The 17,886-nt window shown below is 42.5% G+C and overlaps 1 protein-coding gene across 1 annotated transcript in view; it reads left to right on the top strand.

Annotated features, from left to right (window-relative positions):
• The window catches only part of TEC (tec protein tyrosine kinase), a 54,526-nt gene that overhangs the window by 9,691 nt on the left and 26,949 nt on the right, over positions 1-17,886 (top strand). Inside the window, exon 2 of the mRNA XM_074588003.1 lies at positions 9,775-9,957. Coding sequence (XP_074444104.1) covers positions 9,820-9,957 — 138 coding nt within the window. The 5' untranslated portion in view covers positions 9,775-9,819. The remainder of the gene's footprint in view (positions 1-9,774; positions 9,958-17,886) is intronic.

The following is a 17,886-nucleotide window of genomic DNA, read 5'->3' as shown; positions in this document are numbered from 1 at the left end:
GTGCCATGCAGATGCACCAGTGGCACTCTGCCATGGCACTCCTTCAGAGCAGAGAACAGACAGGGGTATTGCAGGTTTGCTTATTGCTGGCAAAGTATGTTCAAGTCAGACGAGCTTTCCTTCGGCCACTGACTGAGTTTTCGTGGTAGCTTTTAAAATGATCGCAGGTAAGGATCTAGAAGGCTGGGTGTTGCTTCTGTGTGTTGAAATATTATTGTAGGAGATTGGTTCTAGCTCCAGAATGAATGGGTTTGGGACTAGAGGAGAGGTGCTGCTAGATGGTTATTAGGTGGCTTATTTCCAGCATTCTCCACTTTAAGAGTGTGTCAACCCAATGGTACAAAACAAGACTGTGATCGTGTTCAAGTTAGTGTAAAATTAGGTTCGTTGTATTGGTATCGGTTACTTGGCATGTACCCTGGCAGAGCAGAAAGAGTTAACTTTAGTAGTTGGAGAACAAGTAGTTCTCTAACTTTAGTAGTCGGAGAACAAGTAGTTGTTTAGGGGAAAAAGTTCATCTTAGAGTGTTTGGAAAGAGAAGTAACTGAGGAAGTATTAGTCATTCCCTGTGCATAAAGCAAGTCATGGTTTGTATGTATTACAGTATTTCAGTTAAAACATGTCAGAAGAGTGTCTTGAACACTGAAATAAACTGAGCTTATTTTTGGTGTAATACATCACGTGCTCACCTGAGATTGTATAACATGTGGAAAACCAAACTCAGATTGAGAAGAAAGTGAATTAAATTGACTCCTTTACTGTAATTAAGAAGAAGGACAGCCTCAGGCACTGTTGAGTTTTTTTTTTTCTTTTTTCTTCCCCATAGATTTGATTTGCTTTTCTCAGATTTGCAGTTTTTTGTACAATAGCAATTGACCTCCTACTTAATGGTGAGCTTTAGGATTCCTAAACAGAATTAGGTTCAACGTCTGATTTAGCAGAACATTTATTTTTCCAGCCCTCTCAATCTCCAGCATGGTGGAGAAGTAGGAAGAGCTTTTGCACAAGCATCGCCCATTTCCTTTGCCAATCTCATCTTTGCCTGTTTCTTTAGTTAGTGGGTGTTACTGTTTCTCTTCCCCTCTTATCGGAAGGGGTGTTTTTCAGAAAAAGGCGAAGGCAGGACATTCTGCTTTGCCGAATGTCCACCCGCTGCCACAGGGCCAGCAGGGGACTGGTGGAGTAGCCTCGGTCTATGTAGAAATTAAATAAATAGACTCTGCTGTGAGCTTCTGCTCTTCCAAATCAATGCCATGCAGGTTTGGAGACAGTTCTTCCATTTTCCTCTCTAACCTTGCTTTGAAAATATTTGCTGGAACAAAGAGGACTGTCTCCATTTGAAGGTATGTACACACGCAGGAAGGACCAGTATACCACATACCGCCTCCCAGTTCAGACCCTGACCTTCCCTTTCTGTTCATGCTTTACCTTTTACCTCGTCTCTTTCAGCTGAGAGCCATTTATATTGGTGCAAGTAAACCAAACTAATATTCTTCACCAGACCTTTACGCTGCACAAGCGAAAAGGCAAATCTCTTGGGGCCTACAAGAAAGCTGGAGAGGGGCTGTTTGCAAGGGCATGTAGCGATAGGACGAGGGACAATGGTTTTAAACTAGAGCAGGGTAGGTTTAGATTAGACATTGGGAAGAAGTTCTTTACAGTGAGGGTGGTGAGGCACTGGCACAGGCTGCCCAGAGAGGTGGTGGAGGCCCCATCCCTGGAGACATTCAAGGCCAGGCTTGATGAGGCTCTGAGCAACCTGATCTAGTTGACGATGTCCCTGCTTACTGCAGGGGGGTTGGACTAGATGGCCTTTAGAGGTCCCTTCCAACCCAACACATTCTGTGATTCTCTTTATGCTTTGCCTCATCTGGCCAGCTGCAGTAAAACTCCTCGCGGCATCCTGAAGTCCTGGTGATGGCACCACAGCTGTGAAGAGCTGCTGTATGTCAGCAGAAAATTAAGTTTACCGTTTTCACTGCACTTTATATGTGGTATTTAGAAATAAAAATAAACCTGAGCAAGAAAGCAAATATCAGTGCATAAAAATATTAGCGAGGCTTGGCTTTTGTCCTCATGTGAGCAGCATGGATTAGGCACCATGGAATAGTTAGTGACAGCATCCTCAGTCAGCTGCTTAAGTTCATCGCTGTGATAGCGCAGCTTCCCTCATTCAAAAACCAGAAATCTACCCTCAAAAAGAAGTCTTTAAAAATAAAGCGAACTTGTTTTTTGTTTGTGGTTTGTTTGTTTGTTTTTAATTACCTTCTCCAATCTTAAATCTTCCTTTGCTTGAATCAAATATGTGATAAAATATAGCTGATTTTGCTGGCTGTTGCAGGAGGTTTTGTCAGAAGGCCCAGCTGGGGAGAAGTTTATCATGTAAAAGTTTGGCCGGCCTGCGTGCTGAGGCCCCCAAATATGCAAAGCTCTTGCCTGGAAGCTGTGTGAATGCAGCAAACCCTGCTGACAGACAGGATATTTTAGCTTATGTCAGACTGCATATGGCTTCTGGTGAGCCCAAAACCACGGGTGTTCAGTAGAAGAGGTCACTTCTGCCTGCAGAAGATTTGAGATTGGGTTTCTTCTGTGGGAAGCGCTGTTCAGTTGTGGTAGGCCACCTCGAAAGGTTTTCATAGTCTACAGCAAGAATAAGGTGGTAACTTTGGATGTTGGAGTGGAATTTAACAATAGTAGCTCATGCTAAAAGCATTATTATGGAAATAATAGCAACCATTAACCACTGTATATGCGTTGAGCAGAGGAAAATGCAAAGCCACATTATGTATGTGGTTACAGAGCTATCTAGTCTTCTAAAAAAACCCACTAGACTGGCAGAGTATTTGAGGTTTTCTGGGTATGGCTTTGCATATGTTTTTAATTACCTTTCCCATGAATATGATGAATTACAACTACTCTCTATGTACGCATGTACATATAAAGACCTCTTCCCCCCAATAACATAAACAATCTGCCTTTCATGTCACATTATTATTACTCTGTGTGAGGAAAAAGGGGGTGAATGAAGGTAGGCGTTAAAACTTTGATCTATATAGATGATGGTGAAGAACACAAAAATCTTTCACAAGCATTGAAAAAACAGCAAAACCATGGGCTTGGAGATGAGGAGTGACTGAAGGAGCTGGGACTGTTTAGTTTGAGGAAGAGGAGGCTGAGGGGAGACCTCATCACTCTCTACAACTGCTTGAAAGGACATTGTAGAGAGGTTGGTGCTGGTCTCTTCTCACTGGTAATTAGTGATAGAACAAGAGGCAATGGGTTCAAGCTGCAGCAGGGTAGGTTTAGGCTGGGCATTAGGAAAGAATTCTTCACAGAAAGAGTGGTCAGACACTGGAATAGGCTGCCCAGGGAGGTGGTGGAGTCACCATCCCTGAATGTGTTTAAGAGTCGTTTAGCTGTGGTGTTAAGGGATATGGTGTAAGGGAGAACTTTGTAGAGTGGAGCTGATGGTTGGACTCGATGATCCCAAGGGTCTTTTCCAACCTAAATGATTCTATGAGTCTATGTTATAGCCCGATCAACATTGCTTTGCAGGCAATAAATACAGTAGGGGAACACGTTCGTGGTTTGCAGCTCTTGGGTTTTGCTTATCTTCAGTACAGAAGTGAAGCTGACTTTCTAGTCTTCAATGAAATCGCAAGATGAACTCGTAATACCTTTTGGCTAACAAAAGAAACATGGGAAGTTGGGGATAGCCCACAATGCAAGAGCTGAATACCTGCTCTGTCGCCAATACTATTTCTTGAGGCAGTGACACATTCAAAAGCTTTTTATCTTTAGAGAGGGCAGGTGGCTGAGTGTGCAGAAGGTCAGTAGGCTGGGAAAACTTTCGGATTTTGCTACTTTAACTGATGTTTCAAAGTCCTTTTTTTTTGTGCCTTGATTTCTGTGTCCCAAACTAAGTTTCAGCTTTATTTTCTTCCAGCAAAGAACACCACAAATGCGAAAGAGGTTTTTGATCTGAATAAAGTGAAGGGAAAAAATAGTCAGTGCAAGCTTATAGGTATTGTGGAATTTTTATGTGGAAGAAATAAGAAAAGGTACAAATACTCAGCTGTAGAGGAATGAATAAAAATACAAGAAGCAGTGGAGGATAGTGAAAATTGATCAGGCCATCCTTTGTGTGGTATCCCATAGATAATGTTGCTAACTCAAAGTTAGCAGTGAATGATTTAAATTAAAAAGATGCCAATGTCAACGTATTTTCTACATCGTGGATGGTAATAATGTAATTTTTGTTTCATAAAGCAGAGGTTCCTTTCCTAAATAATTATCTGGGGGGGGACTGAAGAAGGTGCACTATAAAGCTGTGGAAGGATAAGTTAGTCATTGGAGTGTGCTGCTTACAGGAGGTCACGATAAAGAGCAATAGCTGAGTTTGACGATGGAGACATGTACGTGTCATTCTCCTAAATCTGGACTCATTGTAAGGGGAAAGAAACCCTTTTGCTGCTCTTACCGTTTTTCCCAAGCTGTTCTGTGCGCTTTGGCTCCACTTCTCTTTTGTGATGGTTGTTGCGTTGATGGTCCGGTTTGGTGTGATGAACCACCCTGCTGCCAGCCGACCCTATCGAAGGGGACCGTCGCTTTTCCAGCAGCTGCCCTGTCACTTTTTCACCCCAGCTACCTAAGTTAGAGTGCTAAAAGGAAACAAATGCTTGTATTTTGCAAAATGTCGAGCCTGTTTCCGAGGAATTTTATAAAACCTGTGCTGGTTGCAATGAAACACTCCTCCTGCGTGTGTATGTGAGTGGCTTTCAGTTGAACAAAGGATATTTTGCAATATCACATGGTTATCTCAGAATCTCCAGTCAAAGAGTTGTCACTGAGTTACCCCTTACCCTGTTTACTTTTTAACCTAAATTTAGTGCAGGCAAATATGAATTTTAGTTTCACAGGGTCCGATTATATATAAAATTATCCAGTTGTTCTTTGGCTGTACTTTCAAACGGAGCCTAAGGTTTTGCAAACCTTTGGGTATGATTTTGAAATCTATTTGAAAGTAGCCCCCCAAAATTGCATTTCTCTTGGTTAAAAAAAAATAATAAAAAAATAGGTTGCATGTGATGGAAGTGGTTGCTGAGAGTCTGCTGCTAGAAAAAAGAGGAGGAAAAAAAAGTAAATCCGAGTATTTTTTACTTCTCCTTTTTCTGGCATATGATACATTTTGGATATCATTACAGTATTTTTCCCCTCAATTCCAATTTTTAAATTATGACAGTTTATGCTAAAGTATATTTTTCGGTATGTGTATTTTTGTGAAATTTACCATTTGAGCAGGGGACTAATAACAGTTGTCTTTTATTTAGTTGTCTTTTACTTTTTGGAGTTTGAATCTGCAACCTCGGATGTGGGGCAAAAAGACTTCTCTACCATATGAAGCAGAAGAGCAGATTTTGCAATCCTTGCTTACACTGAGTAGTAATTATTCAAATAAGCCTGTGCTGGATACTCATGCAAGTAACTATTCACATGTAACCCAGTTTCTAGTTTCATGGTAAAGCAATGGCAGCTTCAGCAGAAAAAAGAGGGTAAGGAGTTCTCCTTTTTTTCTTCTTTCTGCACTGTTTCTGCTCTCTACCCAGAACTGCAGCGTGCTGCCTTTTCACTTACCCCACTGCAGCTGTTTGCAGGGACACATGATGAACTTGATCATCAAATTGATCTGAATTACTTAAAAAAAAAAAAAAAAAAAATTTTAGAAGAGTTTCAGATTTGCGTCAGAATTACAGGGTACCACCTATGTACTTAAAATTGACTTTTTTTTTTTTTTTTAAAGTGTAACTAGAGCTTCTACTGAGCTTTCATCCATTTATTCAACTGTTTGAATGTTGCATGTGCTTACTGACTGGTTTACGGTGACTAATTGTTTCAATAAACAAACAGGATCCGGGAGCTGGGAGTGGGAACCAGGCGATACATGGGTTGTGTTGCAAGTGCGGGGGTTACCTCATCGCTTAGTGCCTCAGTTTTCCCCAGGGAAATCGGGGAAAGATGGCATGCATAGGAAGCTCTGTCTATAAGTAAAAACTTTGTACATCTTGACCGACACTGACTTAGCAGGGTTATCTTCACAGTTGTTTTCATTTACTTTGAGGAAGGTGTATCTGAAAGGGGCCTACAAGAGAGCTGGGGAGGGGCTGTTTGCGAGGGCATGTAGCGATAGGACGAGGGACAATGGTTTTAAACTAGAGCAGGGTAGGTTTAGATTAGACATTGGGAAGAAGGTCTTTACAGTGAGGGTGGTGAGACACTGGGACAGGTTGCCCAGAAGAGGTGGTGGAGGCCCCATCCCTGGAGACATTCAAGGCCAGGCTTGATGAGGCTCTGAGCAACCTGATCTAGTTGAAGATGTCCCTGCTTACTGCAGGGGGGTTGGACTAGATGGCCTTTAGAGGTCCCTTCCAACCCAACACACTCTATGATTCTATGACTTCATGGCGGTACAGGTGAATATTTGTATAATGTGAAGATGGATCAGTGCAAGTTGATGCAGACTTTTGGTACTTCAAGTTGAGAATGTTTTCCCCTCCTAAAAAAGCTGTGAATCTGTAACTCTTCTGGATTTCAGTCATAACTCTGAGCACTCAGCATATCTGCAAATTAGGTGTACCTAAGGTTGGCAGGGAACAGGGCAAGTCCTTGGCAGGAGGTACCGTGCAAAGCTTAGATGGGTGGCAGCACAACGAAACTCCCACAGCTGTTGGGAACAAGATAACAATGCATCATGCAAACAGGTTCATGTCCTGGGGAATGCTCTGGGAACTATGGAATACTTGGCGGGGGGGGGGAGGAGGAAGTGTAGAAAAGTTCTAAAACTGTCCTGAAGAAAGAGATGTATGGGTTTGATAAGAGGTAAGGGTGGCTGTTACAGGTGCATCTTCAAAGAACTGTTGCAATTTTGGAAAGGAACTTTCAGAGTCATAGGTGAGGTTTCAGTTGTCCCGAGCCTTATTTATAGACACAGAAATGTGGCTAGAGCCATTGGCTTGGAAAAACCCCCAAACAAAACAGGTTTCTGTGACCAACTGCAGATTCAAAGGCTGATCTTCTGACCTGGGAAACTGGTTCTTATCCACAGGGATCTCCATAGGAGCAATAATTCAGTGTAGCAATCAGGTGCAGACATTGACCAATTACATTATTGATGTTTTTATTTTTTTTAATGCTGATTTTTGTCCAAAGGATTTTTGCTTTGTTTCTTGTATAATGTGAATGTGACCAAAGAGGGCTGGTAGGGAAAAGAAGTATTTTAGCACCACCAGTAGTGAGTTTTGAAATCATGGTTAATTTTGAATCTTTCTTTTGCGTTCTAGTGTAGCGCTCTGGGGATTTCACTGATCACAGTTTCTAAGACAAATAATAATTATGGTTTTTGGTAAGTGCCAACAGAGCATTTGTACTATAGAGACCACAAGGACTGTTTTGAGTGGGAGTGATGTGATGGGAACCCTTACAGGCTGGCATGCTTTAGGTTGATCTGAAAGTTAATACTGGCTTTTAATTCTTTGAACAAAATTTGTACTTTCAGTTCACGGCAGTATCCTTCCTTCTGCAATTACCTTTAGTATTGCCAATTTATTTCTAGAAGGGCAATAAAAAAAAATGTGGCAGCTTGAGTAATTAAAGAATGCACTTTAGACATTTCTTAATTCAAGAAAATCTGTGTTCTTCCCAAGAATGCAATGTGACAGATGACCAGCAAAATGTATGTGTGTACATGCATCAGAAGAAGAGGAAAAACAGAGATTGTTCATAATAATTACCATTTCCAATCCCATTATAGTCTTTTACTTATGCATCCTAACCTGGTCTTATTGTACAGTTCCATGTAAACCACAGACTAATTTTTTTAGCGTATGTAGAGATATACCTTAAAAAGGGATGTTACAAAGCAGGGAACAACTGCATCCAGGTGTGTGAAATGGCAAGCGTGTGGGACATGATGGTTTAGTTGGCCAAAACAGGGAGTGAAACGCAGCATCAGGACTAGACATGAAGCTGAGAGGTGTCACTTCAGGTACTGTCACAACAAATAATGACATGTTTGGGCACAAAGCAAAAGGAGAGGCACTAAAGTGGATTTGTTTACATTTCATTTTATTTTAACTTTACTTTTGTAGGGTAATGTCGTGAGGAGGCCTGTGGCGTTTCAAGCTTCTCTGCACACCACTGTGAAATATTTTGTCCATGCTGAATTTATGTTGCCTGCAGAGAAAAATGTACATACGTTTCCACAGTGAATTTTGAAATACTTTAGGGAGTAAGTAAGTGCATAAATTAAGCTCTGTGAAGAGAAAACTCCCCCCCCCCTTTTTTTTTATAGGTTGGGGGGAAATTTCCTACTGGTACAGTGCCTACCTAGGGCTTGGGCTTGGGTTGCCCCCTCCCCCCCCCCCCCCCCCCCCATACATGAGAAGATATTTGTAGTGACTGGTGCTTCAGCAGGTGCTGCTGTTCTTCAAGCCATGGCTTTAGCCCACAGCCGCGCTGCTGTAGCCCGAGCTGCCGTCGAGGTCTGTGCCTGCAGCATGCCCTGGCTTTGGAGCAGGGCTCGAGGTGGGGACCAGGCGAGCAGAAACCTAGCAAAGGGAAAGGTCATGGGGGAGGAAAAACGTTTTCTGGAACAGCTTCTCCGCAAAGCTCTCTCACACCTTTCATTCCTGCCTCCGTGCCACCTCATGTGCCAAGCCTGCGCCGGCAGCAGTCTGTGCCACGTGATGAAAGCTCTGGTGGGATCCCTTCCATCGCCACTGCCCAGCCCAGCCGGAGGAATGCTCCCACCCACGGCAGGGTGGCACGGCGGGGCGGCAGCCAGCAGAGGAGGGAGCAGGGCTGCTGAGCTTCAGCTGGCATCTTTGCAAAGAACAGAGAGATCGCCTGGCACCTCTTCATGCTGTGCGACATAGTTTAGTGGTAGTTTGTCAGCGTTAGGCTAATGGTTGGACCTGATGATCTTCAAGGTCTCTTCCAGCCTTAACGATTCTATGATTCGTCTGGCAGGCCGATGGAGCCAGGCTTGCCGACAAAGTTAACTGCGGGAGCATTTGTTTTTATGCACTCCTAAATCTGTCCTACAGGGAATGATCACGATGTAAAACTTTACAGCAGCTCCGTGTCACTGAGTGACCAGAACTGTCAAAAGTGAATGATTTAGGTTGTTGGTGGTCAGCATGTAGTCTTTCTAAACAGGATACGGAGGGCATATACTTAGCAGTTTCTGAAAAATAATCTTTAATTCTCTGTTCTCAAACTGACATCTTCTAAACGCTCATTTGCGTCTGAAAACTTTCATTACTATAACTGAGGTGAATTTTCAAAATTACTTCTACTGATCCATGTTCAATTTTGTAATTAAAACTTTTTTGCACATGCCGTAGCAATTAAAACTCTTGGTACACATTAGGACTTTGCGGTGAAGGGCAGTTGTACGCTGCTGTTTGCCTGGAGCACGTTTCGGACTTCTCACCCATATTTTCTGTGTTGTAATCTGCAGGGTCCCTTATTTCATCCCAGTCAGGTACAACTTTTGGCTTCCCGGGAGCGAGTCAGTGCAGCCCTCCGTTGAGCAAAGCCTGAACTTTCTTGTCTAATAATTAACTTTTGTAAAATTCCAAGTGCTTAGGATAGGCTCCAGCTTTGTGTGTGTTCAGGTAGTTTCATTTGTAAGTAGAAGCTCTTTTCACTACAGAAGTCTCCAGATCTGCAATCCTCCAAGGATACCATAATGATTTCTTTCTCTCGTCTTCACAGGAACTGATATTCAATGGCTAGAAACAGAGGTGACAAGTGGCTGAAATGAATACGACTACTATCCTACAAGAGATTTTGATTAAAAGATCACAGCAGAAGAAAAGGACTTCTCCCTTAAACTACAAAGAGAGGCTTTTTGTACTTACAAAGTCTATGCTAACATATTATGAAGGTCGAGCGGAGGTAGGAGACACAGATTTATACTACAGACTGCCTTTTGTTCCTTTTTGCTTTTGCATACTATCGGCTTTTTTCCTACTGTATACCATGCTGTCAGAAGTGGATGGGGACAATAGCCACGGGTGGCAAGGAACATGAGCTGCCATTTCTCTATTTATAATGCAGATTGACAGAGGTAACTGCTAGTCACTGTGAACTGTTTCTTAATCAGACCAGTAGTACATAGCCAGGTTGCCAGGAAAAAGATAAAACAGCTTTTATAGCTGGTCATCAAAGCTGATTTCTTTCTCTTTCCCTAGGGATGAAAGATCAGTGCTATCACCAAGTGGGGAAAAGGCAGAAAAACTTACAATCGTCGTTGCTTGTGGCTATGTTTACTGTGAAGGCCGTGACTTTCACATCTGGGAATGAGCTGAATTCAAACAGGAGAAAGAGCATTTGATAGGAGCAGTGCATTGCAGGCCAAGTTCGCTAGAGATGAGATCCGTTAGAGTGGATCACGTAACCTAGTGATTGAGATGAAGTTGGAAGCAGTTTATCTTTAGCAGCACAAGCAGCTCATCCCTGTTACTACTTTCTGTGTAAATTCAGTTGCACCCGAAGTCAACTGTGTAAACTAGGCAAATTATTGGCCAGCATTTTTTTTCAAATGAGCTCCAGACTCAGTTTCGTCAAGATCACGTGCCCCTAGAGTGCCCCATCATATCTTTAGTGCTGGGGGTGTGATTTTTCCGCTTAACTGGGGCTACTTTCCAGATTTGTCACAATGCTGAAGGGTATTAAAATGGCTGCAGTAGCTAGTGGAGTGTGCTCTACACCCTGGGAAGCCATTCAACAAATAAAATGTAATGGAGATGACTCTGCAACCTCTTGTGTCAGCAGTCTTGCCTCTGATGAATGAAGGGGCTCCAGGAGAGCTAAGGCCTCCTAAGCCTGTTTCTCTGCCAGAGCTTGCACTTGCAGCAGAATTGAACTCACATACCATGCTCCAAGACCACAGCAGTCTGATGTAGCTGCTGTTCTCTGAATATAGTTTGGAAACAGTCAAGGATTAAGAACAAGATCACAGACTGGCTGAGGCTGGAAGTGACCTCTGTGGCCCATCTGGTCCAAGCCCCTGCTCAAGCAGAGCTGCCTAGAGCTGGTTGCCCAGGACTGTGTCCTGATGGCTTTTGAATATCTTCATGGCTGGAGATTCCACAGCCTCCGTGGGCAACCTGTGCCAGTGTTCTCAGTCCACTCTCACAATAAACCCAAAAATAATTAAATTGTTTCCTGACATTCAGACGGAGTCTCCTTTCTTTCAGTTTGTGCCCATTGACTCTCTCCTATCACTGGCCACCACTGCAAATAGCCTGGCTCTGTCCTCTTTGCGCCCTCCCCTCTGGTATTTATATACATTGATGAGATCCCCCCTGACCCTTCTCTTCTCCAGGCTAAACAGTCCCAGCTCCCTCAGCCTTTCCTCATAGGAGAGATACTCCAGTCCCTTTATCACCTTTGTGACCCTTTCCTGGGCTCTCTCCAGTATGTCCAGGTCTCTCTTGTACCAGGGATCCCAGAACTGGACACAGTACTGCAGGTGTGGCCTCACCAGTACGGAGCAGAGGGGAAGGATCACCTCCCTCAATCTGCTGGCAATACTTTGTCTAAGGTAGCCCTGGATGCCATTTGCCTTCTTTGTGGCAAGGGCACATTGCTGGCTCATCTTCAGCTTGGTATCCACCAGGACCCTCGGGTCCTTTTCTGCCAAGCTGCTTTCCAGCTGGGTGTATATTGGCGCATGGGGTTGTTCCTCCCCAGGTGCAGGACTTCGCACTTGTTGAAGTTCATGAGGTTCCTGTCAGCCCGTTTCTCCCGCCTGTCGAGGTCCCTCTGGATGGCAGCATGGCCGTCTGGTGTATCAGACACTCCTCCCAGTTTGGTGTCATCAGCAAACTTGCTGAGGGTACACTCTGACCCATCACCCAGGTCACTAATGAAGATGTTGAACAGGACTAGACCCAGTTTTGACCCTTGGGGTACAGCGCTAGTTACTGGCTTCCAACTAGACTTTGTGCCACTGACCACTACCCTCTGTGTCTGGCTGTTCAGCCAGTTTTCAGTCCACCTCAGAATATGAATTAATGTATTTTTACTGACTATGGAGTTAAAATACATACTTACTTTAGAATGACTTTTTTTTTTTTTAAATGCCCCCACCCAGAATAAATAGGTGGGGTCTAAGAAGCCCTCTGAAATGTCTTGCATGCTTGTCCTGTGTCAGCTTACATTCAGGTCAAATAGAACTGTAACTAACAGGTTTTGCAGGTCTAGCTGTCACCCTTTAAGAAGTTACCACTTCCAGCTTTCAGCTTTACATTTCCCCTGCGGGGTAATGTCCTCTGGCTAAAATACCTTTCCAGGAGACTGACTGGTCTGAGAGAGGGTTTAAACTATTGGGGTTTTTTTTGCAGTGAGATGGATCAGGGCTGCCCATACTGCCTGCGCAGCTGAGGGCACTGACTTCTTAAAACGTTCCAGCCTAAGATAAGGATAGTTGGGGTGAAAATATACATTACACCTACGCTCGCCCAGCAGTTTGCTGCTGAAACAGGCAGGTCCATCTCATCCCTGTCCTAGCCTTGCAGGCCTTCCCCATCCGCTTGAATTGGTCCTGCCACTTCTTGTAATCCATACTGCTCCGAAAAAAACCTGCTAATCAGCAGAAAGGTGTTTTATCTGGTTTTATTTTTGCTGGATTAGTGTTCTGCTGGATGAGCAAGCTGCATTCGCGTGGTGCAGGATCTAAGAAGTGCCAGAGGCGGTGCCAGGTGGTGGAGGAGGACAGGATGCTCCCACTGTTGACAGCAGCAGGTTGTTAGACTGGCTCAGCCGTAACGCATAGCTTTCCAACCTCAAAACTTTTTGATTTTCACTGTTCCTCCCACTTTAGTTTCTTTTAAACATTAATCAGCATTTTATTTTATTAACAATATTGTTCGAAAACAATGAGCTCTGATCTTTGAGGGGCACGCTGAATATTTTTGTCAGCAATACTCGGTCTCTATTTGAAAAAAAAATAAAATACTGTGTGACTAAGATCTCTGTGACACAGTGGTAGTTATTCCTTTGTGTCACTGGGCAACTGAAATGGAAAAAGTTTGGGGGTTTTATCAGTTGTTGGGTTTTTGTTTGTTTTTAAAGCCGATGATGGTGGCTGTAAATTTGCATTTAAAGTAAGACAGTTGTATATTCTGGCTGAAGTAGTTTATATAAAAAGGCAAAGAAATTACTAAAGATTAAAATAATTCTGGCCCCTCTGAATAGTTGAAGGTTTGCTACTGAAATAAATGTGACTACTGTGTATGCTGGTTGAATTTAAAGATATGACAGAGGAAAGGATAGATACGGACTGATCTCATTTCAGGCTTTGCAATATTGAAGTCCAGATTGGTAAGATAAGCATGGAAATCCCAAGCCAAGAAGATCCCACACCCTTATTTTAATCACGTAACTGCAGTGGTAGCAGTCTGCCAAGGGAGGCTGACTTCTGCTCCTCTGGGCAAGTGTATGATTCCCAGGGTGTTCGTTGGCCAAACTGAAGTCTTTTCTTGTTTTTTCCATTCTAACTTCTACGGGAGTTCAGTAGAGAGAGTGCAAGAAGAACCCAGGGTTTTGTGGTCACGTGAATAGTCATACCGCTTCTTTTTAAAAACAAGATTAAATTAAATCTTGTTAACCAGATTAGTCAATACTCAAAGTGTGGGCAAGTCAGGATTGTAAATAAGGTGACAGAATTAGATTTTTTGGTATGTCTGGTGACAGAAGTGGAACACTTATGACAACAGAAAGCAGTCAACCATAGCAAACGTTGTTCTTGTAAATGCTATGGAGAGTTTTAATTGAGCCTGTTCTGTGCAGCCGGTGGTGGGGGATCACCTGCTCTTTGACCAGAAACTGCGCATTATAGAAGCGCTCTTCTCTATTTTTTCTGTCCTATGTCTTGACAAAGTGCCATATACCTACTTGGAGCAATAAACAATTATCTCATAACCATGACTACTAGCAACAGGGTAAATCTTGTTTAAACTTGCTCATAACCTATTTAAATTTTTTATACGTGCTTTCAAGCAGCTCAGGCACCCTGTCATGGTGCAAAGTGCCTACAGTGAAGCTGGAGCTGCGCTGCTGCCATGAGGAGGAGAAATGTAGCTTCTGCACTTAGAAATATTGCCGGACTGTAGGTCATGGAGGAGGTGTGTGAGCTATTGGTGAAGCATAACTACAGAATCAGTGAAGAGGCTGAATTTCAAGACTGGTTTCAAAGGAAAGAAACCTGAAGGAGGAGAGTCCTGGTTTAGGTCACCTGTGCAAAGCTCTACAGTTATGAGTAACGTCATGGGAAACTTATTTTGTGTAGGAAGCCAACAGGACCTTGGCTTTTATGGCTTAACTTCTTATGGGCATTATGCTGTTTGGTAAAAAATGGGAGATGTATCACCTTAAGATTGGTTAAAAAGATGGACATGAATAAGCTTGAAAATAAAGATACATCAGGAACTGACTTGCCCCAAGCATCACGGAGATTAATTTTTAATGTTGTCAGAAGAAAGGAATATTCTGTTTAAGTTGGAGATGGCTTCTGGTTTTGGTGCTTTGTTTTTGGCATAAATTCAGTGACTTCTTAGTAAGCGTAGATGTTGGGGAAACACCATTATTGCACTATTGTGCAATATTCGGCTAACAATAATTGCAAACGTATAAAAGGCTGAGTTAACATGTAAGTTTCACGATGCCTTTAACAGTTTATCAGCTGTCGTTGTTAGAAAGAGTGTTTTCTGTCTTTTTTTTTTTTTTTTCCTGAATGTTGCAAAAGCGGATAATGAGATCTGAATGTGGTGGATTCCATTTGTAATGAAGACAAAGTTTCATTGTAGTAAGAAATAACTGAATCGGCCTCCAAGCACAGAGAGCACTGATCATGAACGTATAAAAATATGGAAGAAGTTAAATATCTTTCTATTCTGATTATGGAGTTGTACTGTAAAACTGAATATGCTACAGTCAGAAAGACTGAGGATGCGTGCAATGTTCTCAAATACGCATTGCAGACTTAACTGAGGCAGTTTTAAACAGATTTACTTCGACAGGAGTAGCTATGGTGGTTTGGACATGGCAGGTAGTAGGCATTTTTGCATAAACTGGCCCTTGCTCGTGAGGACTCCTGCACTACGCTTACTGCTGTCAGCTGGGGGCATCGATTGCAGCGTAACCTCTCCAGGTACATCTGGTTGTAGACTAAAGGCATGTAGTCTTGTAGTGAGGAACCACTAGTGGGGAATATTTCATTAGGAAATCTCTTCCCAATTTTGTGTGGTTTGACAGCCCAGCATACCTACTTCAGGTATGCTTCTGTTCATTTCCCTGAAGTATTTTATTCTAAAAAATCAAAAAATACTAATCTGTAGGAAATCGATAAGCAAAGCTGAGCAATTTTCTTTGTTTAAATAAACTTTCTTGTCTGAAAATAAAATATTTAATGCGGTAATTAAAAAAAAAATAATTCATTTTGAACCGTTTTTTTTGTACTTTTGACCAGCAAAAATTTAGCTAAAGTTTTCAAATTGCTAATTTCATCTTGAAGGGAGTGCAGGTTTGAAATCCAAGGAGGCATTTGTGGAAATAACTTCACATATGCATGGCCCTAGGTACGTTTGGCCATTTTCTATCAAAAGTGGCCTCATGTCTCGCAAATTCAACTTAAAATGCTCTGGAGCTTGTTTTCAAAGGTGTGGTGCGTTCACACTTTCAGCTGACCCTCTTTGGAAAATCAAACCTTAGTGTTTATCTAGGAGTCCACCTTATCACTGAAATTGGGAATACTCAGTAAATACCAGCTGAACGTTTCTAATGGAAAGGAATAGTCACTTTACAGCTCTACCAGCGTGCCTGGTGGCTGGCGTCCCACAGTGCGAGTGACCCCCCCACCCTTCTGCAGAGTGGCTTAGCTGCTCCAAAGAACGGCATATTTTATTTCTCTTAAGTTAGCCAACGGGACAAACCACACAGCTACTACATCCACCAAGTGGTCCACCAAGTACTCTTGGTTTATCTTCTTTCTCCTTGTGTGGCAATAAGTTTTACTGTTGGGAATTCTTTCTCAACGACTGGTCAGAAGGTGTCTCTGAACCAGGAGAAGTACATTAGGGCAGTCCAATGGCCCTGACGGGAGCAGGCTTACTGCTGCGTTACACAAGTTTTAGTTGGCTCATGCTGACAGAGCAGCTCCCTTGAGCTAAAAGTGCCACTAGACTAGAGGTTTTTTCTCTAGGTGGCATTTTAGGTAAGGGAAATTCTTTGAGATGAAGGCAAGATAATAAACGGAGGTGTTAAAGTACTTCTCGTCATGGAGTAGTTGAAAGGAGCTGTTTTGCGCAAGTGAGATGTCCTGTTAGTTTGTTTGAAACATTTCACATTGATGTTTCTCAGGAGTGTGGTGCTTCCACAGAGCTGGCATAGAGCTGGTCATAATTTTATAAATTGTTATCGATGTGCGGACTGTTAGTATCCTCGTATCTATTGGAGTTGGGGAATGTTCCCTTTCACCGTGGTATTTCTCTCTCTCTTTCTCTCTCAGCTAGCTGAGTGGTGACACTCTTTAGTTTGAAAGTGTGCTGATGTGTGTGGTTTGGTTACTGTCCTCCCACGCATGGCACGGCATGTTCGCATTAACCTTTCCAGCCCACGACAACTTGCACTGACCTTGAGAGCGAAGCCGAGTATGAGCTTATGAACGTGAAATTGCTTTAAGCCTTAGCATCTTTCTTGTTTGCTCGTCTTCGCTGCATGGATTACAGTTTACAGCAATAAACTTTATTACCGGATTTTGTGTTTATATTGATTTTGTGTTTTCAAAAGGTATAGGCTAAATCCTGGTCCCCGTGGTTACCCCGCGTGTGTCTGGGTGACGCGGGGTCTGCGGTGTTAGGAGGAGGACAAAACGGGGGAAAGTCTGTGCTGCAACACCCGTTAGCTCTGGAGGGATGCTGGGGTAGGCACAGCGCTTACCTATGTATTAGTATGCAGAAACCATTTGCTTCTACAGAGAAAGCAAATAATAGCCCCAGGGGGAAAACACTTAAGAGTCTTATTTATAAGGATGCTTCTGTGGAGTGAAGGAGAAAGCGGCTTTCCGATGAGCTGATCTTGGGAGACGCAGAGTGCTCTTGTCTTCGCTGGCAGTAGCGGTATTTGCCATCGGGATTAGACTTGTGTGAAAACTTCTTGCATACACAGAAGAACTGTTACAACTAACAAAACCTAACCAGGATCTAAATGACAAAAAAAAAAAAGGCAGACTAAAGACTTGACCATTCATGGGGCTTGTTGATGTTGAACGGAAACTTTCCTAAGGAAAAAAAGGTTCTTCTGCAAGAGTTTTATTTGTTTCTTGTAATTTGAATAGAGAGGAGACAGAAGCTACTGAAATTACCGTGGTGATATTTTAAGGAAGGAAAAATAACTTTAAAAGCTCTGGGGCCCGCTCTAAAGCTGTAGGTTTCAGGGTAAAATTGTGTAGCTTCATTGCAACACTAATCTTGTGCAAATACTTCCTTTGGAGCATAGCATTATAGAGTTCCAAAAAGCTATGCTAGTTACTTTCCTTTGTTTTTTGTTTTTTGGTTTTTGTTTTTTTTTTAACAGAAGATGAATGTGTATCAATTCTACTGTTGTTTATTCCTATAGTGCTTATCCTTTATTTTTAATGTAATTACCCTAATTTATATGGTTTCCTTAAGTCATTGCATAGGTGATTTAATTCTTTATATAAATGAAATCACAATTCAGTATTAAAATGCTTCTGATAAGTTCACTGATTACTCTTGGTTTTTAATGTAAGATAAATAGTTTCTGAAAGGAGTAGATTGGCAGAGCCTTTTTATTTTTTTT

The sequence above is a fragment of the Larus michahellis genome, chromosome 5 (assembly GCF_964199755.1).
Source record: "Larus michahellis chromosome 5, bLarMic1.1, whole genome shotgun sequence".
NCBI lineage: Eukaryota > Metazoa > Chordata > Aves > Charadriiformes > Laridae > Larus > Larus michahellis.
Note: the sequence above shows the minus strand (reverse complement) of the source record. Positions and strands in the feature narration are given on the sequence as shown.